Below are 26,008 nucleotides of genomic sequence, written 5' to 3'. Positions count from 1 at the left end.
CAGACTCTCTCCTTCTCTCCCAGGAAAGAGCCTGCTCTCCTCACTCCCTTGGCCAACCATGTCCAGCTTCAGTAGCCGCTCTTTTGCCTCCTCTAGTGGAAGCTCCTTTCGGGGTTCCAGTTTAGGTGGGGCCCCCCGCCTCTCTGTCTCGGGTGGTGGTAGTGGCATCCGCAGCAGGGTGGGCGCACGGGCTCCCAGCATGCATGGAGGTTCAGGAGGGTCTGGTGTGCGCATATCCACTGTGTCCGTCTCCGGGGGTCTTGGTGCCGGCTTTGGCATTGGAGCCAGTGGAGCAGGTTATGGCTTTGGAGCAGGAGGTGGAGGTGGAGGAGGCTTTGGTTTTGGAGGAGGCTTTGGAGGAGGTGACCTAGACCTTCACGTAGGTGCCAATGAGAAGGCTACTATGCAGAACCTGAATGACCGCCTGGCCTCCTACCTGCAGAAGGTGCACTCCCTAGAGAAAGCCAATGCTGAACTGGAGCTGAAGATCAGGCAGTTCCTGGAGAACAAGGTGTCTCCCTCTGCCCGAGATTACTCTGCATTTGAAGCCATCATCAAGGATCTGCAAGACAAGGTACTATTAACAAAATGTAGTGTTGTCCAGTTTACACATTAGTGAACACCAGAAAGTCCACAATTTATCTATTTCTGTGATTACCTGCATTCAGACCGTATTCCTGTGATTGCTTGGCTGAAAGCTAGGAGAAACCAAATATGTGGATGGGGTCCACATGGGGTGAGGAGTGATTTAGGAAACAATATAATGGTGTCGCTTAAGTTGATTTGCTTGTGTAGTGTGTATAATTCTATAAGGAGCAATTGACCTCCAACTAAGAATTTATTACTTGTTTGCTTGTTCAATTTGAAATTTGCAGGATGACAGATTTATTTATATTGATTACATCACACTGTGTCAGGGCGTTCAACACAATTGGTGCTCCAATACTCCTGATCTGACTTGTCTGGTTTAATGTGTGTGTTTGAATAGGGGAATTGCCAAACACCAGCCCTCCAAGACTGAAGACACCGCTTGTTTCAAATGCTTCAAATTTTTCAGTATTGCGCATACTAATACATTCATGGTGTACACCTGCAGATCCAGGATGCCACCAGAGTAAATGGAGGCATCTATCTGAGCATTGACAATGCTAAGCTGGCAGCAGATGACTTCAGAACTAAGTAAGCAACCACTGGCACACATAGTCTGCATACAAAAATGTGGTGCTGGTGTATGACAACCACATCACTACTGTGTTTCTGATAGAATTTATGTTACTGGTCAGGTATGAGAATGAGCTGGCCATGCGTCAGTCAGTGGAGGCTGACATTGCTGGACTGAAGAAACTCCTGGATGAGCTGACATTGGCCAGGTCAGACTTGGAGATGCAGATTGAAGGCCTGAAGGAGGAGCTGATCTTCCTCAAGAAAAACCATGAGGAGGTGAGCCCCATTTCACAAATTGTGTCATAAGCATTTATGATCTGGTTTCCCAGATATAGATTAAACCTAGTCTTGTACTAAACTACAATATTAATGGCAGGTCATTATCAGAAATCCCTTTTAAGATAGACTTAAGCATAATCTAGGTTTGAAAAACCAACCCTATATTTATAGATTATGCAGATTATACTGATTACACTGACCTAATCAGGTCTCATGAACACATCATCTTAGTTACATACATATTGTAGTTTTTTCAAATTGACAAGATAAAAACCAGTCCACATGAACAATATCCTTTTTAAAAGGCAGTCAATGGAAGGTTAATATTGATTGACCCATCCTCACTAGGAACTGGCAGCTCTGCGCACTCAAATGACAGGTAACGTGAATGTTGAAGTGGCAGCAGCACCTGGAGAAGATCTGAACCGCATCTTGGCTGAGATTCGTGAGCAGTATGAAGCCGTGGCTGCCAAGAACCAGCGTGAGCTGGAGAGCTGGTTCCAAACCAAGGTAAAGAAATTATTCAGGTTATGTTATGGTTGAGACCAACAAACCTACTGATGCACCAAAACTTTAGATTCCAACAGTGTGATCATACTGACACCAAAGGGGCATGTAACTAAACCTAAATGGTTGTTTCTATGCAGACAGAGACTCTGAACAAGGAAGTGGCCAGCAGCACAGCAAACCTTGAAAGTTCCAAGTCAGAGATCACAGAGATCAGAAGGACTTTACAAGGCCTGGAGATTGAGCTACAATCCCAACTCAGCATGGTATTTACATTATATGATATTTGATATAAAACGGTATTTGGAATTGTATTTGGAATTAGGTACTTATATTAATTACTTCAGTTAATTTGTGTCCAATTTAATTTATTCTTCCTCTATGATCCTAATTCCCCCAACTTCTTTACAGAAAGCATCTCTGGAGGGCACTTTAGCTGACACAGAAGCACGCTACTCCATGAAACTAGCTGGGCTGCAGGCTCAGGTCACAAGGCTGGAGCAGCAGATGATGGAGCTCAGAGCTGATATGGAGAGGCAAGCTCAGGAGTACAAGATCCTGCTGGACATCAAGACACGTTTGGAGATGGAGATTGCTGAGTACAGGAGGTTGCTGGATGGAGAGTCTGGAGGAGACTGGTATGAGACATGTTTGTAGTTGTTTTGATCTCTTCAGAATGCTCCAGTAAACTGAACCATAGTCATAGTTAATTGCAGTTCATATTCATGTTGTTTTTCACAGCTTGTACGGACATTAATATTAAGGTCTGTTTTGCAGTGGCAGCGGCATGGGCATTGGCATTGGTGGTGGCAGTGCCAGTATCAGTGTCAGCAGTGGCCCCATTCGCAACGTGAAGGTGAAGACCATTGTCGAAGAGATGGTTGATGGCAAGGTGGTGTCTTCCACCACTGAGTAAACCCATTCTGGATAGATTCAGCATCATAGCACCATAACATCTATGGCATCATTTACAACAAAATGAGAAAATAAAATGTCAGAATGCAGAATGCCTCTTGTTTTTCCTTCTGCCATATCTTCATTATATAACAGGGAATATTAGTCTTGAATATGTATATATAAACACACACACACACACACACAAACACACACACACATACATGCATACCACAGAACAGTACAACTATGCTAGAAATGACATTAAAGCAAAGTCTCATTCATTATGGATAAAAAATCCTCTGCGAATATGTTTTTACTGCATGGTACACTGTATACAATGCAAAGTACAAGTGTATAAACATATAGAGGTACATTGCCCTAGCAACAGTATTTTGACACATGTTTTGGTTACATGGATATTTGAATATCCTGAATGCCTACTTTTTACACTTCGTCAATTTCTAAAAGCATGAAGCCAGGCCATGTCATCCTTAATAACTAAGAAAGTTAGGAATACTTCAAGACTTTGCATACTACTGATTTTTTTCATTTTCAGCAATGGCCTATACTGACATTTGTCCAACATTCAGTAATCCATTGCTAAAAGACTTTTTCTCTCTTTCAGTGTGGAATGCTTCTTAATTAAACTAGCAGTGTTTCTAAGCAACATTATATATTTTCAGGAAAGTTTCTTTTTCTCTGCAATTAGAGCAATGTATGTGGGCTTAAGCTGTGGAGAGAGAGATAGAGGTACCACAATTATGGAAGGTTGGGTAGTTGGACATTGTGATTAAGTACAAGGAACAAGAGAGTTCAGATTGGGCAAGAACTGACAAGAACTGTTAAACAGCCAAAGAGACAACATCAGCAAAGAAAGTTATTCTGGTGCCTCAGCTTTTAATGTTTTGAGGATTCTTTACAAGAATTATTTTTGCTATTTCTTAGTCTATGTGAGCGACATTTGTGCACAAAACAAGCACTGATGTGGAATTTGCATCTGCAGGCTGCTGCTGTTTACCGTCAATGCTAAAATAGGAGGTTGAAAAATCTAAATCTTCAAGAATAAACACAGTTAAACCGTTAGGCATGTCAAAGCTATTTGGTACATTGTCAGGACCCAAGAATGCGCTGGCAAGCTTAGCAATAGCAAACAGCCAGGTAGGCCACAGGAGTTCATGGTAGTGGATGGTTGAAAAATACTTTCAATCATAAGGAACCCATTTTGGAGTTTGCATGTTCTCCCTGTGTCTGCGTGGGTTTCCTCCGGGTTCTCCGGTTTCCTCCCGCAGTCCAAAGACATGCAGTCAGGCCAATTGGACATGCTAAATTGCCCCTAGGTGTGAGTGTGTGAGTGACTGTCTGTGTCTGTCTGTCTGCCCTGCGATGGACTGGCGACCTGTCCAGGGTGTATCCTGCCTTCCGCCCGAAGACTGCTGGGATAGGCTCCAGCACCCCCCCGCGACCCTGACGGAGAAGCGGCTTAGATAATGGATGGATGGATGGATGGATGGAACCCATTTTCTGCTGTGGTAAGCAGTGGCCATACTCCTACTTGTTTTAAACTATGGAGCAAATTTAGAATACTAACAACAATGTATCCTTAGATGTGTCAAAGATCATAAAGAGTCCTCTCTTTGACACACCAGTGTCAAGAAAAGAAAGGCCAGGATACATTGTGCAAAAAGGTATGTGCAGAAGAAAAGCAAGAGCCAAGATTTTCAGTACAAAGCTGAATACTACTTTTAGGTGACATTTTGGATTTACTTTTTGATTTGAATAATAAATTTGTGTCAATCAGCTCAATTAACAAATCTGTCAATCGTCCGTTGTCACGGTCTCTGTGCTTTCCACCACCTTTCAATCCACAAGTGTCTCTACCACGGTAGTTGTCTTGTGAGCAACTGCAAAACAGGAAATGAGACGTGATTATTTTCGAGTTCACTTCCAAGATTCATCTCACCATTCCATTCTCTATAAACATTCAAAGTAATTAAATGCATAATAACTAAAAAATGTATGCTTTTATTTGTATCATCTTAGAAAAGATGTGAGATTGTGCTCTGGTTGTCTAAAAGATTGTGCTCTGGTTGTTTAAAATTTTCAAAATGCATCTAAAAAGTAGCTAAGCACATATGTACATATATACATACAAAAGTATGTGGTCAAAAGTGTGTGGACATTCCTTTAGTGGGTGGAGCCATTTTCAAAAAGTATTTTTTGAGATATTCTTTTTATTTTTGAGAAATTAAGAATTTCTACTTTGCTACCTGCCCCGGTCAACTGTAAGTGCTGTTTTTGAGCAGTGTAACAACAGCTCAGCTGCAGGCCACACAAGAATGATGTAAAACACAGAATCATGGGACTCTGTAGCAGTAGAAACACATTCACTGAAGTGATCTGGTAGACTGATGAATTAATTTGGGTTTGGTGTATGCCAAGAAAACACTACCTGTCTGAATGCATAATAAGAAAACTTTGGTGGAGGAGGAATAATGGTCTGGGGCTGTTTTTGTGCTTTAAACACCATAGTTCCAATGAAGGGAAATTGTAATGCTACAGCAAACAATGACATTCAAAAGAGCTCTGTGTTTCAGCTCTGTCCTTTTCTGTTTCAGCATGACATACAGGGTCTCCTTGCTCAAAGCAAGGTTCATAAAGGAATGGTTTGTTGCATTTTGGTATGGAAGAACCTGACTGGCATGCCCAGAGCCCTGACATCACCGGCATATAACACCTTTCAGATAAAGTGGAACTGAGAATGCTGACCTCACCAAGGCTTTTGTAGATGAATGGAAACAAATAATTGCAGCCATATTCCAAAATCTAGTAGAAAGTCTTCCCAGACTGGGTGGACCAATGTTAATACCTATAGTTTCAACAACTACAAGGATGTGTGGATGTGATGTGCTGGCATTCACTTTTGGCCATGTAGTGTAACTGAACTGCCTACTGCAGCAGATAATTCTGAATAAGGAGAGATCCTCCAGCCCATGACAACCATAAATAACTCAAGACTGAAAGGAAGTCACTCACTTTGGTGCTCACTGTAAAATAAAAAGAGAAAGAGACAAACATCAACCAACATCATCCAAAACAGATTTACATAATTTATATAAATTGTGAATTACTTTCTTAGATGGTTATATATATATATACCATAAATAAATACACTTATGACACAAATGTGGTATAATAATGCTATATTCTATTTTGTGCAAAATAACATTAGCATGGTCTAAAATTTATATGCCAGTATGTTTTATTTTGTCATAGTTCTACACAAGCCTAATGGAAATACAATTTGTACAACAAGCTATATTTATAGTTATAAATGTAGTTATATTTTATTTTTACTGAATAAAATATTTTAAATTAGAAGATAAATTTATCTTACAAGATTTCAGACACATATGTATTGCTTGAAAGAATTACATACATACAGCTTATCTACAAATTCAAGCAATTATGTTAGTATATCAGTAAAGCCCATGCATGCTTTTATACTTCCATGCACACCAATATGTTGTCAATATTTTTTCCCTTACAGCACTGCAGTACTCTCCTCACCTTTTTTCTCCCTCCAGCAGTAATCTATACTCTGTGATCTCTCTCTCCAGATGATTCTTGAGGCCCAGGAGTATGTCATATTCCCTTTTGTTGGAGGTCATGTCAGAGTGGATGTGATAGAGTTGGAGCTCCAGGTTATTGATAGTTCTCTGCAGCTCTGCTAACTGTTCAGAATACTGAGCTTCAGTCTCTGCAAGACTTTCCTCATTGGACATTCTCTGTGGAGAAACATCAAGAGACAGCAGGAGTGTGAGAGTAGGTGGGATTAGCATAGGGGTCAATAGGTTTTACTACATACCAACCACTGTAGCCAAACCTGTGAAAACAATAGTTTTGGCAATTTACATAGTTTGTGAGTTACAAAGCTAGTGTCATCACTTAATACATCACACTTAATAGCATTATAGAGTTTTTAAGAATGAAAAACAAACTTGCTTACATGTGTTCTGTATACACTATATAACACACTGTCATACTGCTATAACATACTGTTGTTATACTGTTGTTCTTTCTCAAGCACACACACATAAAAGTGTAAAGGTTACAACAGGTAATTGGGTAAAACATGAGGAGGAGACACCAAAAAAGAAAAAGAAATCGTATTATCTAATCTTGCTATATAGAACTAAAATCTTGAGAACTTGATTCAATTGTCAAACTGTCAAAGATTTAAATTGGTCTGTGGTTCAAATTGCAACTTATTAAAACCCCAACATCTAGTCACACAAATTAGACTGTGTTTTAGTATTAGTAGCCTCTAATTTTACAAGACATCATCTAACGAGAAAATCCTATCTAGGGCCCTTAAAAGGCTAGATCCAACTCCCGCCTGGTTAAGGTACTTGTAGACACGTGATACTGTGAACTGAACACATGTTTTTCAATCCATCAACCATATCTTGCTTCAAAATATTCCTGCCAGCGCACAGAGTGAGCAACTGCTTGCAAAACTGTGTTTCCAATTAAACAGATTAAAAGCAGATTAGATACTTAATCAGAATGAAACTAAAATCCTGATAGTTGTGGCCAGCTTAGGGTACAATAGATACCAGATGGTTTGTACTTCTGTGGGTAAAGAATCTAAGATTAAGACTAGCAGTTCCTTGCATAGACATTTTATGCAATAGCATTCATGTGCCTGCATTCCTCCCCCATATGCTTTATTAGAATCCACTCATTAAATGAAATGTACGCATTAAATACGTTGATGTAATGTTGAACACTGTAGCCTCTGTAGGCAATAAATTATTTCACCTACAGTTTTAAAATTTTTGACTGTAAATACACATGCCACCTGTGTGGATTCCTGTCACTTTCTTTCCTTCTAATGATTTACACAAAGGAAATTTGCATGCAAATATCCCCCTGATCCATCCTTTCAGGAGAGATTTTAGCCTGCTAAATGTGAACACTGTGAAAGTGCCAGTTGTGTAAAATTAGGATGTTGCCAAGATTGGAAAAGTCATTATTGTTGATGATTTTTGTGTTAAAGAAAACCTCAGCTGAAACTGATGATGCCTAGGCCAGTGTTTCTCAACCCTGGACCTAGAGGCCCATTGCCCTGCATCCAATTAATCAGCTCATTAACAGCCCACACTAAACTCTGCAGAGCAATAGGCCTCATGGACCAGGGATAAGAAACACTGCGCAAAAACTGAATGAATTTCAGGATGGCAGTTTGAAACGGGTCTTACATCAGCATAGATATAAACTTTGTAGTGGCAGTAGATTACTTCAGTCTCACAATGAGAATCTTTGTTATTCTGCATGGTCTCTATTTATGTCCCTAAATAACAAACATATGGTTTATTTCAACTTCACAATCAACCACTGTTAGTTTGCTGTTTGAGTACCTAGAAGGTGGAATAAGTTGGAAATTACGTAAAATGTGACATTTAATCTGGGCAACTCCATTTAAACAAAGGATACTTCTTGTACTGTGCATGTAAGTACGAAGAACATTTCCCCTCACTGGTCCAAGTCACAGAAAGTTGGCAGCACACAGGTTGCTGAGAATAGGGCTGGAACTGGTCTATTATAAAATACTACTCATAAGCCTTTATAAGCCGTAAGCATTTTATGTGGAAGAAAACCTGGCACTACAGTCATCCTGCCTTGACATGTTGCTGCAGGGTTGTAAGACTCTACTCCGATACAAATGCCAAAACAGAGTTTCTTTGAGGGAAGAAGAGTTCAAGCTTGCCTTTTGTGTGTCTTTCTGTCATCCATGAAAAGTAAATAAACTCGTGGGCTGGAGGTTAGGGACCCAGCACTGTGACTGGAAGGTTGCCGGTTCGATCCTCTTGGCTGACAGTCCATGACTGAAGTGCCCTCGAGCAAGGCACCTAACCCCCAATTGCTCCCCAGGTGCTGTGGATAGGGCTGCTCACTGCCCCCTAGTGTCTGTGTTCACTAGCATGCATGTATGAGGGTGTTTCCCTACATGGATGGATTAAATGCAGAGGTCTAATTTCACGGTGTGCAAACACAGTGACAAATGGTTGTAAATTCTGTTCTTTCAATAGAAGAAAATGACTATTACCACATAGAAAATATATTGGTAGATAATTACGCTATTCTTAAAGAAATGTTAGATGCTTAGTGTTCCCTCACCTGGATAGTTAAGTATATTTACATAAATATATGCTGTACAGTGTACATGGGTACATAATGGCACATAATTTAGGACTACAAGAGTGCGGTTGAGCATGCATCTGTATGTGTGGGTGTGTGCTCACCATGCTGTGGTGGGTCTGCAGTTCAACCTGTAGTGTCTGAAAGGTGCTCTTCAACTCTTTGAGTTCCGTTTTACTGTAGTGCAGTTCCTCTGAGTGCGTGACCACATCCTGCTCCACAGTGGAAATCTGTAAAACACAGCAAATCTGCTAAAACAACCATTTTCTGGCTTCTGCATCTGTGATCAATCAATATCTTTTTTTCTCTATAGGTAAAATTTGTTTTTGGATGTAACAGTTGTCATTCTATCATACCAGATATTCCATGGTCTAATAAGGGACAGAGGTCCTAAAAGGACAAATATGTATACTGTTCAAAAGTCAGATATGACCATACATTTATTTAATGTCCTATCATAACATCATAAAGTACAAGTTATGCAGTTTTCAGTGTCAGAAAAACAGCCAGACCACCACACATTATTTCAGACTTGAAGCATTAAAATCTTAAATATGAAAGCTCTAAATGCAGTTTATCTTAAGATGACTGTTTTGATGGTCTAGCAGGTCTTGCATGGTTGTTAGGAGTCCCTTGGTATAACTTTCATATGTATTTATATTTTTCAACTCCAGTTTTGGAAACTTGTTTTTTCACTTATGTGGTTTTGACTTTCTCCTTTCTTATTTAAGTAGATAATCTTATGTCTAATATCTTCAGAAATATCTCCTGAAGAATGAATAGCTTGCCTGGAAATAAATAAAGGAAGATTGGTCTCAGATTGTAACTGTATATGTTTTATGTTTATGAGACCCTATTCCTGTAGAGTAGAACCCTAACTAAGCTTGCATAGCGCTGAAAGTGCTGAAGTGTAGTACTCACTCATAGTCCTGTCAGGACATATTATTTTGTGTAGTCAGTTACAAATTATGCAAAAGGCTGATCTCATTGATGACTACATGCATGCTGCATGTGTGCACATGTATTGTGTGCAGGAGTGTGAAGATTCTGTGCAGTTAAAATGTATTCTCATCCGACATAATGGACAGATAAAATTCCGGTGGAAAACAGGATTATTCTGTTTGGTCACTTTAATTTAACCATAGTGTACCTTGCTCTGGAACCACATTTCCAGGTCGCTGCGGTTTTTGGCAGTCAGGGCCTCATAATGCTGTCTGATTTCTGACAAGGCCTTGTTAAGGTCTGTAGAGGGCGCTGCATCCACAGACACATTCACCTGGGTAGCCTGCTCACGTACCTCAGCCATTTCCTAAAAGAAAAAGCCGATATAGCTTCAGCAACATTACATTGCTGTCTTAGGCAACTGAGAAAATGAGATTAAAAAGATATTTTCTATCTGGGCAGTATTCATTCATTTGCTTAGAAAAACACTAAAATTAGAACAAATACATATAACATAAATGCAAAAAATATTGATCTTAAGTGTGTCAGTGTTTTCGGTTGAGCATTTCCAGGCTTCTCTTCATGGAAAAGCAATATTATTTGTAGTTAACATTCAATAACTGCTTTGGATTAAACAATGCTGCATTAAACTAAATAAGGTACTGCTGATGGAATACAATAAATCCATGCAATTGCTGGGGGAATCAAGGGGAGTCTGGAAACAGCCTCTGGTGTCCCAACTAGCTGAAAAGATATCTACTACTTTTAAAGAAGCAAGAAATTCTTATTGTTTATACTGCGTTAATGTCTGCTTCCATTTATTCTAATGCTACATGTTTTTATAGGTAAAAATGCACTTATTATTCAGATAAATATTTTAAACAATTTGCAGTGCCCACATAACTTTGCAGAATATTGTGTAGTGATAAAGTGTGCAGACTGAATTTGGATAGAATGTGATGTGATAGAATAGGATGTGCAGCATAAGGAGCATGGACCACCTCCTTCTTGATTCAACTAATGCATTACTTAGATATTGTTCACTTCAGATATAAGCAAAGTCTTTAGGTAGATTAGATTTTTTCCTCCCCAAACTATCACTTTAATGCTAAAAAAGCACACTGACATGAAATCAAGAAGTATTTGTGTTAAAAGGGCATTTGACTCTAGAGGGACTTACAAGTTTGAGTGTGTGCATGTGTGTGAAAGAGGCCCAGTTACATAACCTGCAGTTTCTCAAAATGAGCTAATGGAAGGGAAAACTGCAAGCAGAACACAAGAGAGCTAGAAGGACTGGAAGGAAGGAACACTGCATTAGTCATACACTCATTGCCCCTGCTGTGGAAAACCTCACTGTTATATCAAAGACACAGTGCCTTGGTTAACTTGGATTTATGTATAATGTTTTCCTTTTGAATCTAAGAACAGAACTAGACTAAAAATGGTAAATGTCATGGCTAGATCCTATTCATTCACGCTTTACACTTTCTGCACTGCTTGTCACACAAATCATCTTGAGCTTAATGTCCTTGCTGCATTTCAGAAAACAGGAATTGAAGTTGAGTTTTTTTAGCCTGTTCTGCTGTTCTTCACTTACAGTTCTCATTTCTGCAATACACTGATGGAACCTAGTATTTTCCTCCACTTCTTATGTACAGTGAGGAAAATAAGTATTTGAACACCCTGCAACTTTGCAAGTTCTCCCACTTAGAAATCATGGGCGGGTCTGAAATTTTCATCTTAGGTGCATATCCACTATGAGAGACATAATCTAAAAAAAAAAAATCTGGAAATCACAATGTATGATTTTTTAATAATTTATTTTTGTGTTACTGCTGTAAATATATTTTTGAACACCTATGAAAATCTATTTTAATATTTGGTACAGTAGCCTTTGTTTGCAATTACAGAGGTCAAACGTTTCCTGTAGGTTTTCACCAGGTTTGCACACACTGCAGCAGGGTTTTGGCCCATTCCTCCACACAGATCTTCTCCAGATCAGCCAGGTTTCTGGGCTGTCACTGAGAAACACAGAGTTTGAGCTCACTTCAAAGATTTTCTATAGGGCTTAGGTCTGGAGACTGGCTAGGCCACTCCAGAACCTTGATATGCTTCTTACGGAGCCACTCCTTGGTTATCCTGGCTGTGTGCTTTGGGTCATTGTCATGTTGAAAGACCCAGCCACGACCCATCTTCAATGCTCTAACTAAGGGAAGGAGGTTGTTCCCCAAAATCTTGCAATACATGGCCCTGGTCATCCTCTCCTTAGTACAGTGCAGTCGTCCTGTCCCATGTGCAGAAAAACACCCCCAAAGCATGATGCTTCCACCCCCATGCTTCACAGTAGGGATGGTATTTTTGGGATGGTACTCATCATTCTTCGTCCTCCAAACATGGCGAGTGGAATTAATACCAAAAAGTTTTGGTCTCATCTGACCACAGAACTTTCTCCCATGACTCCTCTGGATCATCCAAATGGTCATGGGCAAACTTAAGACGGGCCTGGACGTGTGCTGATTTAAGCAGGGGAACCTTCCATGCCATGCATGACTTTAAACTATGACGTCTTAGTGTATTACCCACAGTAACCTTGGAAACAGTGGTGCCAGCTCTCTTCAAGTCATTGATCAGCTCCTCCCATATAGTTCTGGGCTGATTCCTCACTTTTCTTAGGATCATTGATATGCCACAAGGTGAGATCTTGCATGGAGCCCCAGTCCGAGGGAGATTGACAGTCATGTTTAGCTTCTTCCATTTTCTAATAATTGTTCCAACAGTTGATCTTTTTTCACCAAGCTGCTTGGCATTTGCCCTGTAGCCCTTTCCAGCCTTGTGGAGGTATACAATTTTGTCTCTGGTGTCTTTGGACAGCTCTTTGGTCTTAGCCATGTTAGTAGTTGGAGTCTTATTGATTGAGTGGGGTGGACCGGTGTCTTTATGCAGCTAACGACCTCAAACAGGTGCTTCTAATTTAGAATAATAAGTGGAGTGGATTTTTTTAGATTATGTCTCTCACAGTGGACATGCACCTAAGATGAAAATTTCAGACCCGTCCATGATTTCTAAGTGGGAGAACTTGCAAAGTCGCAGGGTGTTCAAATACTTATTTTCCTCACTGTACATAGAAACTAACATACCTACCAACATAGATACTCACAAAAGAAGGCATCTTCATGAATTTGTTTTTCCTAGTCCTCATCCTTCATGGATGTATGAAAAAACACTTGGGTTGTCTTAGCAAAGTAGTTGACACTGAGACTTATACATTTTTAATAGAATTTCATTAGGGATTCTCACTTTTATTGGAATAGTTTTGCATTAGACTATATCTGTGCTGGAATTCAACTCAACATTTCTGTTTCAGAATTCATCATAATAAAGCCACTGCATGCCACATTCCAGGGTGGATCCGTGTGGTTAAGAGATAGAGCTTTAATGCCAGGGAAGATCCACCTTTCATTTCTCTGGGATTAAAGGAGCATGGTAGAACCTGACACAGCCTGCATGAATGTAATGAATGCCAGTTTTGTCTTTGAGATTTTCTCCAGCTGCTGTATGTTTAGCTGGTTTCAGCAAATGCTGCAAAATATTCTGGCCTGTAAAGAGAAGCAGAAGTGTCTGGAAATAGTGACCAAACTTTATAGTACAGTTCACGAGCAGCCAAAGGTTTTAGTATGGTTCACACCTTAAATAACTGTGTGTTACCTCCAGCATAAAGTTACACTGCTGTTCAAAGGTTTGGAATCAATTTGAACACTTTCAGTATTACTAAGTTTTGTTGCACATACATACACTACCAGTCAAAAGTTTAGACAGCTACTTAGCCAACTATTTTGCTTGTTATAGAATAAAAGTGATGCAATCAGACTATAAAATGTTGCATATTGAATTGTACCAGTGACCACTTGCTCTTAATATCAGCTTTAAATACTACTGACTTGCTTCCATGCAGCTTCATTAAGAACCATCTGGAATACATAGATGTTTATAGTATATATGTTATCATTAATAACTTCTCATTGTTCTCTTTTATCCAATGTTTCAAGTATTGTATAAAACATCCAAAAACAACCTTTGGTGTTGAGTCAAGTGCTTCCAGTCTTTTAAACTGTAGTGTGTGATGGTTACTCCAGATAAATATTTCATTATGAGAAGCTGTGAACTGTTGCAATCAAAAGCTGATCAGGTCCCAGTCAACTCAACATATCTTGATGGCAAATGTTACTGTAGGCGATAAGAGAAAACAAAGCCAGTGTATGGAGGAATGTGTGCTATGGCATACCTGTTCATGGTTCATCTTGAGCATGATGAACTCTTCCTTCAGGCTCTCATACTGCAGCTCCAAATCTGAGCGGAAAAAGGTCATCTCATCCAGAACCTTTCTGATGCATGTGGTGTCTTCCTCCAACACCACATGCATGTTTCTCTCAGTCTCATACCTGAAGTCAAGAAGGAAAAGTAACTATTTAGATGCAGGACACAAGCAGATTAAACCCACAGAAAGACTTACTTACATCATTTGGAAATCTTTAGAAGCCAGTCTAAAATTGTCGATGTCAAGCACAGTCTTGGCATTACACTTAGTGATGTACTCGATCTGGGAGATGAAAGGAAACATTCTCATTAATGAAACCAAGAGATGTTTATACTGAAGACCTTTTCATACGATTGCACTGAAAAATTTTGCTTTGAATTTACTTGATTAAAATGTGTTTATTGGTTCAAAATATCAACACAATTCATGCGGTATGTTTTACTTAATTTCACCAAGGATTGTGTTGTGACATATTTTATTCATGTGGAGCCAACGTTTAAATTTAAATTAAGTAAATTTACAACCAATGCTTGTGATAAAACTGTGATATTGTGATAAAACTACTGTGATAAAATATATATCTCAAGGAAAAGTATGAATACAATGGTTTACAGTTAATTCAGGTTTACAACATATCTACAGCATATGAAGAACAGATGAAGTAATTGTTTATAAAAATAACCAAAGGATTTTACTCTATTATCCTGCCTTTAATCTGAAGGAGCAACTCCAGGAACCGGCAAAACTTGCTAGTTCTCTACTGCACTGCACTTTGACAATGAAACGGAAGTCAAACAAAAAGTGTCAAGTTCAGTGATGAAAACAAATTATTGTATTCCTGTAGACATACAGTATATCCTTCACTATTTACATGTATCATTGACTTTACCAAAGGCACAAATTACTTCACCAAGGCCTAATATTACTGCCTCAGAAGTGAAAGTATAACATATAAAACATATTTTAAAGGATTATTTGTGTGTGTCTGTATGTGTGTGTGTGTGTGTGTGTGTGCGTGTGTGTATACATGTAGTTGAGATCCATGATAAGAACAATACATTTTAGCATGCACAAATTAGAAAATTAAGTTTCATTTATTAAATATGAAGGTTTTTAAGTGGTTCCTAGCTTGGACACACATTTCTAGGGGAAAAAAGGTAAAAGAATCTGTTCATTATGAGTTCTTCACAGTGACACATTTACACATAGGGTTCTTTAAAGAGATATCCATTAAAATGTTCTTAAGGGAACCAAAAGTGGCCTTGTTCCAAACCCCAATTTTTGTTTCATTTAGAACTAGAGAATTTTTTAATAAGACTACATTTGGAGTACTGTAAAGCAGACATGAGAGGTTGGTTTTCTTACAATGGGGTTGGTGAGCCTATGTCCATAGGTGAACTCTCACTCCACAACCCTTTCTGGTCTTTTTTAGACTCACCTGCTCTCTTAGATCTTTGACCTTTTCCAAGAAGTCAGTGTGGTCACAGAAGATGATATTATGGCTTTCATACCACTCTGCGATGTTCTTCTCCAGCTTAGCATTTTTCTTCTCCAGAGAATGCACCTCCTGCATATAGGAAGCCAGACGATTGTTCAGATTCTGCATGGTGACCTTCTCATTGGTTGAAATGTGGAGATCAAGGCCGTCAGCAAGATTTAAGCCCCAGACAGATCCGTAAAGAGACCCACGACTTGAAGTTGAGATGCGAGCTCCTTGGCCCCCAGCTCCCCCATACATGCTGAGAGCCCTGTATCCATAGGTTCCATAGGATCTACTTGAGAAGGACATGATGCTGCCCTAGTAAAGGTTGTGGTAAACACAAGATGAAAACAAGGAGTGTATAATCAAACACCTGTTTGCCTGTGGATTAACTTTGTGGAAGAACTTCTTTAAGTACCTGCCAAGGTCCTGCAATAAGGGAGGGCATCTCCAGTATACAGACAGGTTTATCACCCCAACCCCTTTCCCACCCATGGCTATGCTGCCTCATGTCTGGTTGAACGTGCATTCCTGCATTTTCATCTCATCAAAGGTTTGACATATTTTAGATAGCTGCCCTGGCCTTTATCATTAAGATCTGGTTGAAAGGCTGCAACTGCTTCATTCATTTGAGGGCTATTTTGCATATCTCTAGGGAAGACACCCCACCAAAATGCATACTTCTTTACTTGCCATGACCATGAAAAAGATATGAATCAAAAGTTGGAATGTGAGTCATTCTTTAAACACAGATTTTTAGATTAACAATGTTTTTCAATAGAAAATTTGTCATCAAACCAGTTTGATAGGAAACATTTAACTTATCTCAGAGAACATCATGACACACAATGCACCCTTTGGCACTGCTTTAATTTGTACCATTGTCCAAACGTTAAACTAAATTTGACCTTGTTTCCTCTTTCAAAGGAAATAGTTAATAGCCCTGTGCACAGTGTTTGGGACATAACTACTCAACCGCTTAGCAGTGCAGGGCACAGAGTTACTATTGGAATGTTCTTGGGCATCTTGAAGAATGTTTTCACAGTAGGGTTGTACCAGAGTAGTGGTGAATAACTTCGTAGATTGAGGTTTTTTGTATTTTTAAGAGACATTCACCCTCAACTGAATGCCATTGCCCTTCTAAGGAAAGCACTCCACTTGCAGAAAGTTCAAGCTACAAATGAGCAGTGATAGATGGGTATCACTCTGACAGCCATCAAAATGTGCCTGTTTTAATCCCGTTATCTCAGAGATATCTCCAGTCTAGCACTGTGATAAAATACTTCTGTAATACTTCTAGCTGCAACAAAGCATCAATAGATATGCTCAGTTTGCACAGCACGTACCATGAACCCAACATTACAGGATGCGCTCTAGATCTCCCTGACCTTCCAGTGGCAAAAGGTTTAACAAATGTGGCTTAAGTTATATGGCTTGCTGTATAACAGTAGATGCTAAAACTGGGATAAGGTAATCTCTCTAAAACCTCTTGAAATGAAAACCTTTTACTGATCTTTTAAAATATGCTTCTGTCAGCATCTCTTACTAGATATTCAAATTATCATTCACCATACTATTTATTATGAACCCAACATTCCAGGAGACATTCCACATTTGATGTGAGCCAAAATTATTTGCCCTTCAAAACAAATAACTGAGGGATAATTAAAAAATTTTTTTTAAATACTATAATTATGTACAGTAAATTATCAAAGATAGTTCTTAAAAGAATTTCTGCTTGTATTTTATTTCAACAGTAAAAATTTCAGGCTTAAAATGACTGTTAAATATACTCCAAAATCCTGTAAAATGTTTTGAGCAAATGTGTAATGTGTTTTGAGTTGGTATGCATGCATATTTGGCAGCCCTGAAGTCAACTGACTGCAACATGTCTTCTGCAAGCCATTATCAGTCTTCAGTGTTGTCTTAACGCAAGGGTGGGGACCTCCTGATTCAAATCAGCTACCTTACTCAACTCAGTTAGTTACCAGGTTTAGTTTTTGTTGTAGCAGACAAATCAACAAACTGTACTGGACTCTCTCCCTCTGTTCCCCACCCCGGCTTTAATGCAATGGGAAAAACTAAACAACAATGGGAAATTATGAAGCTACTGCTATATATTCTTCTCATTTTCCAAATATAGCCATTCTACCTCACTCTGAACCATAACAGCAAAGGTTTTTACTCTATTGTATAGACACAATGCAAATATCAACAAACTTTTGCTTCAAATACAGCTAGAATAACATATTGGTTAAAAGAATAGATAGATGTGGGTCTGCTACTTTGTTGTTCTAAAACTCATTTCAACTCTCATGGCATTAAAGCATTATGCCTCATTAAAGGTCATATGCCAGCATTTAGATTATGGAGGACCTTACTGTATTTCAGTTACAGAAAGTTTTTCACACTCAAATTAGACAGTATGTCACAATATTTCAACTTAAGAAACATGTTCATGTTGCTTATTATCTATAATAGACAAACACATAAATAAAAAAATAGAAATATAATGATTTGTCTTCTTGAAATATATCTTTGAACAAAACTGAATGAAATATGTCTTTTAACAAAAATGAATGCCAGTTTATGAATTATATTTACAACAACTAGATGCTCATCAAATACTCCTGTTGCACATGTATAATAGTACCTTGGTTTTTCTAATGTTTTATTGTGTTTTTAATGTTAATTCAGCCTTACTTCAAGTATATTATTCATTATCCAAAATACCTTATGTGTAGGTTTAATGCTGGGGTAAGGGATAAGGTGGTTTAAGCTATTAAAATATGCTTCCTATAGTTTATGTAGGGATCTACCTTTAAATATGTGCATTATTAGGACATTTTAACAACAGGTGCTAGTCACAGCTCTCTGGCACACCACCAGTCCTTAATTAGATTTTATGCAGTTGTCACATTAGCAAATCAGCAGTGCAAAATATTTTTTGCAAAATATTGCAAAATATGAAAATTATGACACAGACAAGGTTACAGCCTACATCACAGTCTTTCACAAATAACATTGGCAAGGATGTAACATTACAAACTGCTGTGGCACACTCAGCCATGAGACTGTCTTGTGTTTTTTTATCCATGTTAGTTATTAGCAACAAGTAAAAGAGGGTTTTACTCTTGATTTACTCTTTGACTTCCTCACTTCCTCAGACAATGTCTTCTTCAGTCTTTTTGCAGCCTCTGCCATGATGTCTGTACCGAGCTAGCTTCTTATAGCTAGATGAAGAGCCATAGTTGTTGTGTGACATGGTGCTGCAAAGCATAATCCAGTTCTCATGAGAGGTTTTGTGTACTCCAGAGTTGCACAGCGCTATAGCAGGCTGGTTGCAACAGTGTTGAAGTGATTTTGTGTTTAGCTCTAATGCCCTTGACACTGGTAATTTGTGCTATCCAGCTGTTTTGCATTAGCATTAGCATTTTTTTTTTTGTTTTCTATTCTGTCTTCATACTTTGTCTGCCATACTGAATGCATGATATCCACAAAACAATGAGCAAAAACCTATTACTATATTACTTTACTTTGTATCTGTGAAGCACTTCCTAACTTGTAACATAGGCCCAATCCCATTTCTTATTTTTACCCCTACCCCTTGTTTTTGAGTGTAACCCTCCCCATTCAAACCTGAATTACAAGGGGTAGTGGTTGAAATCTTGCCCCTATGAAATGGGACAACCCTTCAAGAACCGGAAACGTCATCAGTTGTTGTCAGCTTCTTTAACGTAAACAGACGAAACGAGGTTTTCTGGCCATTTCCAATATGCCGACTCCAGCTGTGGTGATCTCACTTGTGTGTCACATGACAGTACAGGTGAATCAAATTTAAAATACAAAGTAATCAGAATGTGTTTTCCTGCTCTCCATACTATAGCAATAATAGTATATCGCACTGACATTTGCCATTTATCCAAAGGAGACTGAAAAGCACGGGCACTTGCGATTCATTCACAACTTCAGTTTTACACATCAAAACAATCAAATGAGTCACTGAGAAAAAGGAACACAAACAAAAAACTACATTACTTCATTAACAGCTACTAGTGCTGCTCTGTAGGCGACCCTGCCAGTCTCCAGTGACAGCAGAGGAGGGTAAAGTTCAGCTGCTCACTGCTTAAATACATTTAGGGCATCATATGCCTTCAAAGAGGAGGATGACATTTATTATCGCCACCAAGAATTCTTTGGTGATATGAAGCTGAACTTTGATTTTTAATCGCCAGCTTCATGATAGAATTTTCGCATTCCACCTTAAATGGTGCAGCAATCTCAGGTACCAGAACTTAACTGCTGCACCATTTAAGGTGGAACAGGAAATTTCGGCAGGTAGCAACCAAGACATCAAACCTATTACTATTTTTATATTTTTTATGCATGTTATGAAGGGAATGACCATAAAACACTATTACAATGATTATCTTACAGCGGCTTTTTTAACAGAGAAAATTGTTTACATTTATGTGTCTCTTCAGACGCTTATGCAGACAAGCGATGATTTGCAGGGCATTCTGGGAATTTTCTCACAACACTCCGTATGTAGTGAGCCTCTGAAAAATCTCAGATTGAAGGGCCAATTACCCTTACACTTCACCCTAGCCTTTCAATCTCAACAACAATCAGGACAACCCTACCCCTAGACTTGAACGCTCAAAACGGAGGGGTAGGGCTAAGTGTTAGGGGCATGGGGTGAAATGGGATTGGGCCTTACACTCACTCATATTAAGCATATGGAAGTTTATCCACAAGGGGGATCCATTAGCATTGCAATAACCTTTGTGTTTTTCACTGAAAGGGAAAAACTGGCATAAGTCACTGTCTGCTGATATGTGAAATGTTCACTCCATTAGAGTAACAACATGATGACCTAGCTCATAAAAGAGTAACAAATGAAGCACAACGTGTTGTATTATGTGCTTGTTATTCTTTTGTCACCTACATACTGACATGAATGAGTGACAATTTTGAAAAGTGTAGGCATTACAGTGGTTTACAAATGTTACTTTCAGAGATTGTCTCCTGCCCCCAAGGACCATAGTAATTTGCGGTATAATCATTTCTGGCAGGTTGATAGTTTGTAATGTCTAGCCTTAGGTCTTGCCGGTCCACACCCAGAATGAGAGGCCTGTAATTTCTGCCAGTCATGTACAGCCTGCTTGAATAATGAAAGAGGTGCTTGAGTAATCTAGTGGGTGTGTTGCAGTAAACTGAGAGATATGGGTGGGTCTGTTTAGTGTTGCCACTAGGTGATGCTAACAATCTTCTTTGTCTATGACTTACACTTTTGCATTAGAGAACTATGGGTGACATTTTACAGCTCCAGCTAAAGAGACTGACTGGATTGTATGGATTGACTATGTACCTGTTCAGTTACCATAAGTGTCCATTACCTCACTTGTGTCGATGTAAAGTATAGTTTAGTGATTTGTATATGCAATGCAATATTGTCAGTTGTAAACTGGTTTAAATCTGTTGTTTGTTAACCATATTCCTCTTAGGTCTTGGTCATGAATGTGTTTTACAGCTTTCCACAATGATGTATCACTCTCCACACAAGATAAGCTGCTAGAAAAGCAAGAAAAGTTAGAACTAATATTTGCTAGAATGGAGTTTGTGCAGAGTAAATACAAAGTCAAATGGTCTTCAGGCTATTTATCAACCAGTCACATTCAGGAATGCCATAAATTTGTTTCTGGAAATGCTCAGTTTTTGTATTTGTTCATTTTTTATATGTTTTTTTTTACCTTTTTATTACCACCTAGTCTTCATTGAACCACCCACACAGTGTATTCAGCCTGTCCTCAAAAAAGAAAAAAATGTGAAAGAGGAGAATGATGGGTGTGTCTTAACACAAAGCTCTCTTTTTAGGTATTAACTTAAGTATTAGGAAGCAAAAAAACAGCAACACCCAGAGCCAGTCCTCATGTGTGCTAAACTCATGTCTCTTTCATGGTAAAGAGACTGTCTTGCCATTACTTCAATAACCTTTATGATTTTAAACACTGAACAAAAATATAAACGCAACATTGTTTTTGCTTCCATTTTTCATGAGATGAACTCAAAGATCTAAGTTTTTCTTTATGCACAAAAGGCCTTTTTCTCTCGAATATTGTTCACAAATGTGTCTAAATTTGTGTTAGTGAGCACTTCTCCTTTGCCAAGATAATCCATCCACCTCACCGGTGTGGAATATCAAGATGCTGATTAGACAACATGATTATTGCACAGGTGTGCCTTAGGCTGGCCACAATAAAAGGCCACTCTAAAATGTGTAGTTTTATCACACAGCATAATGCCACAGATGTTGCAAGTTTTGAGGGATTGTGCAAATGGCATGCTGACTGCAGGAATGTCCACCAGCTGTTGCCCGTGAACTGAATGTTCATTTCTCTACCATAAGCCATCTCCAAAGGCATTTCAGAGAATTTGGCAGTACATCCAACCGGCCTCACAACCGCAGACCACGTGTAACCACACCAGCCCAGGACCTCCACATCCAGCATCTTCACCTCCAAGATCGTCTGAGACCAGCCACCCGGCCAACTGCTGCAACAATCGATTTGCATAACCGAAGAATTTCTGCACAAACCGTCAGAAACTGTCTCAGGGAAGCTCATATGCATGCTCGTCGTCATCATTGGGGTCTCCACCTGGCTGTAGTTCGTCGTTGTAACCAACATTTGATGGCATCTGGCATGCTGGAGAGGTGTTCTCTTCATGGATGAATCCTGGTGTTCACTGTACAAGGCAGATGGCAGACTATATGGCATTGTGTAGGTGAGCGGTTTGTCAACGTTGTGAATCGAGTGGCCCATGTTGGCGGTTATGATATGGGCAGGTGTATATTATGGACAACGAACGCAGGTTTTATTGATGGCATTTTGAATGCACAGAGATACCGTGATGAAATCCTGAGGCCCATTGTTGTGCCATTCATCCACGACCATCACCTCATGTTGCAGCATGATAATGCATGGCCCATGTTGCAAGGTATCCAATTACTGGAAGCTGAAAACATCCCAGTTCTTGCATGGCCAGCACACTCACCGGACATGTCACCTACTGAGCTCTGGATCGGCGTATACGACAGCGTGTTCCAGTTCCTGCCAATATCCCTCAACTTTGCACAGCCATTGAAGAGGAGTGGACCAACATTCTACAGGCCACAATCAACAACCTGATCAACTCTATGCGAAGGAGATGTGTTGCACTGCGTGAGGCAAATGGTGGTCACAACGGTTAATGATTGGTTTTCTGACCCCCCCAATACAGTAAAACTGCGCATTTTAGAGTGGCCTTTTATTGTGGCCAGCCTAAGACACGCCTGTGCAATAGTCATGCTGTCTAATCAGCATCATGATATGCCACACCTGTGAGGTGGAGAGAGAAATTTGAGAGAAAAAGACCTTTTGTGTACATAGAAGAAGTCTTAGATCTTTGAGTTCAGCTCATGAAAAATGGGAGCAAAAACAAAAGTGTATATTTTTTTCATGTTTATTTTTTTATTTTCAATGCATGGGTGCAGTATATACCAATACAATTGATGAAATATTGGTGGTTGGCTAGTGTAGTGGGTAACACTTCTGCCTTCTACGCTGTAGACTGGGGTTCAATCCTCACCAGGGCAAACACCCTACACTATACCAATAAGAGTCCTTGGGCAAGACTCCCAACACCACCTTGGCCCACCTGTGTAAAATGATCAAATTGTAAGTCGCTCTGGAGAAGAGCGTCAGCCAAATGCCGTAAATGTAAAAAAAACCCACACACACTATATGTGTTGCCCTTAACTGGACTATGCAAAACAACTGTGCAAAAGACCCTTTGTCTAATTGTTTTCCACTCAAATCATTCATTTCCAGCACCAGAAAAAATCTGAAACTCTGTAACAACAGAAATTTGCACTGAAGCATCAACAGCTAAACATAATAGAAACTTCTCAGTATTTAGTGTGTCCCGTCTTTGGCTTTATTTCATCTTTCATTCATTCTCAGGAATTAATTGCTTTCAGTTCTAAATCTGCAGAGATATGTTCCCACACCTTTAACGTTCACTTTCAGAAGTTTTTTGCATTTTCTACTTCTCCGTATCCAAGTAATCGCAAACATATACAATGATGTTGAGGCTTGGACTCCCAAGCCCAGTAATATCTTAGAGACATAGCATTGGGTTATCTTCTCACAGCGGAAGGATGGACAGAAACAACTAATTTGAAGCAAGAGCGGAGCTTCCTATCTCTCAAACACAAAATCTGATGATGATAGTTTTGGTGGTCTATAAGCTGAAATTGGATTTTTCGGTTTTGTAGATATTTAAGCTGATTTTCTTAAAGCAAGTGGATCATCTTACATTAAAAGTGTTCAGAAATATCTCCTGAAAAATGAATTACTTGTACTTAATATGGGTTTTGATGGGAAATTAAATAAATTAAAAACACCCTTTGAGTTTTGTACAGAACTGTATATATGTAAGAATATGTATATGAATATGTAAGACTATAAATAAAGCTAACTTATTTTAGATATTTTTACCTGTTTTAAGTAATTTATCTAGCAGAAATGACTTTTTGCATTGGCAAATAATTTTGTTTATTTCAAGAAATAATACTTAAAAGAAGCCAAATTATATGCCAATGGTACCCTGCAATGGACTGGTGACCTGTACAGGATGTTTCCTGCCTTCCGTCCATTGACCACTGGGATAGGCTCCAGCTCCCCCTGTGATACAGAAAGATTAGCAGCTTAGGAAATGTGTGTGTATATAGATAAGTTCATTAATGATATTCTTGCAACAATCTCAACAAAATAACACATTGTTCAAATATATTAGATATTTAGACCAGATTTAAAATAGATTCACTTGCCAAGATATCATTTTTTTGCAGTGTACCTGTAGAATGCAGAAGTGTCTTTTAAACACTTCTATTTTGAGTGTTTTTACTGTGTAAAAAAACCCCAGTAATGTTACTATGCCTGATAAACTACTCTGTTGGTAATACTGCTGTACTAAACTGTCCATGACCCAAATACTGCTCAGCAGTGGTTCTGTGTTGGTCCCTTGCTATAGATGTATGCGATTGCTGAGGGTGGCTTATAAATGTAGCAACAGATGGGCTATAGTCATGAACTGTAATCCTACAAAGTGCACCTATATGCTTGGTGTTTCTAATAAAATGGCCCATGAGTGTAGGTCCAAGGTGAGCAAACCTAATAAACTCAGCATATTTCTGTGCAGCACAATGCTTCCATGTTCCATTTGAACAGATTTCCACACACTTGCTGTAGTGGTATTTAACAGGTCACAAACAGCCAGGCTGAATAGGAAAGTGTGACACTCTGCCTGTGCACAGGGAACCGTGCCAGCTGAGGGAACAATGCCGTCCTTCATCTCCTGTGCTGCACACTCACACATTCATACCTGAGTGTACCTTGCAGAAAGGTGGATAACAAGATGACAGCAATGAAGGGGGGGGGGGGGGGGTGACTCAGAGCTAGCAGACGCTTTGACAGCATGGGAACTGAATGGTATCTGGCTGCTTCCACGTTTCGGTGCAGGTTATGACACCGGCCCGAAGCTTGAAGGCTGGAATCTTACACATCCTGCCATGAACAATAGAATCAGTTCAAAAAATAAGCAAGAGAAAGATCAGAGGGGAGGGGAGCGAGGTCATTTATTTTCATTGTTTTGTTTAGTTGCCATGACACCACAAAGGCAATCTCACAGATTCCCAGCCAGTGCATATGAACACAACATGAGTCAAACAACGCAGGTGAAGATAATTAGGAAAGGCTCCGCTCAAGTCATGAGATTTTGCAGATGTTCACATGCACAAACAACACTTTTATACTTTTATAGAGTTCACACTGGCATTGATCACATTGCCTAATTGTGCATAACTGATGGGCAGCATGCCTACCAAATGCATAGGCATAAGGTAAGTGTACCTAATTGACTAAGTTTAGTCTTGATCACTTTACTGTTTTGGTTTAGTCTGAATATGACTAATAAAAATGAAATACAGAGGTATGCAAAGGTTTGGGTGCCCATAAACAAATCAATGTTTTGTTGATCTTATAAGTGAAAATAAGTGCACATCTTCTACAGATGACACACGTCTGCACGTTTTAATGTGCAATTACTGTTCAGTTGCTATATTTAAAGCTGCACTATGAAAATCTTAGGGATTTGGAGACCTCTTTTCCTTAAATATGCAA

General features: G+C 39.2%; 2 protein-coding genes across 2 annotated transcripts; one reads left to right on the top strand and one right to left on the bottom strand.

Moving 5' to 3' along the window:
* On the top strand, nt 1-2,954 carry krt15 (keratin 15). The gene is made up of 7 exons (XM_017716642.2): nt 1-574; nt 1,097-1,179; nt 1,284-1,440; nt 1,792-1,953; nt 2,091-2,216; nt 2,362-2,588; nt 2,728-2,954. The coding sequence occupies exons 1-7, from the start codon at nt 59-61 to the stop codon at nt 2,864-2,866; spliced, it is 1,410 nt and encodes a 469-aa protein (XP_017572131.1). The 5' UTR covers nt 1-58; the 3' UTR covers nt 2,867-2,954.
* Nucleotides 2,955-4,587: 1,633 nt separating this feature from the next.
* krt98 (keratin 98) lies at nt 4,588-16,204 on the bottom strand. Its single transcript, XM_017716672.1, has 8 exons — nt 15,744-16,204; nt 14,505-14,587; nt 14,273-14,429; nt 10,199-10,357; nt 9,153-9,278; nt 6,415-6,632; nt 5,881-5,891; nt 4,588-4,748 (listed from the first exon to the last, which is right to left on the bottom strand). The coding sequence occupies exons 1-8, from the start codon at nt 16,092-16,094 to the stop codon at nt 4,705-4,707; spliced, it is 1,149 nt and encodes a 382-aa protein (XP_017572161.1). The 5' UTR covers nt 16,095-16,204; the 3' UTR covers nt 4,588-4,704.
* Nucleotides 16,205-26,008: the final 9,804 nt, after the last annotated feature.

Source organism: Pygocentrus nattereri, chromosome 15, assembly GCF_015220715.1.
Source record: "Pygocentrus nattereri isolate fPygNat1 chromosome 15, fPygNat1.pri, whole genome shotgun sequence".
NCBI classification, from domain to species: domain Eukaryota; kingdom Metazoa; phylum Chordata; class Actinopteri; order Characiformes; family Serrasalmidae; genus Pygocentrus; species Pygocentrus nattereri.
The sequence above is the reverse complement of the archived record's forward strand: the minus strand, read 5'-3'. Positions and strand labels throughout refer to the sequence as shown.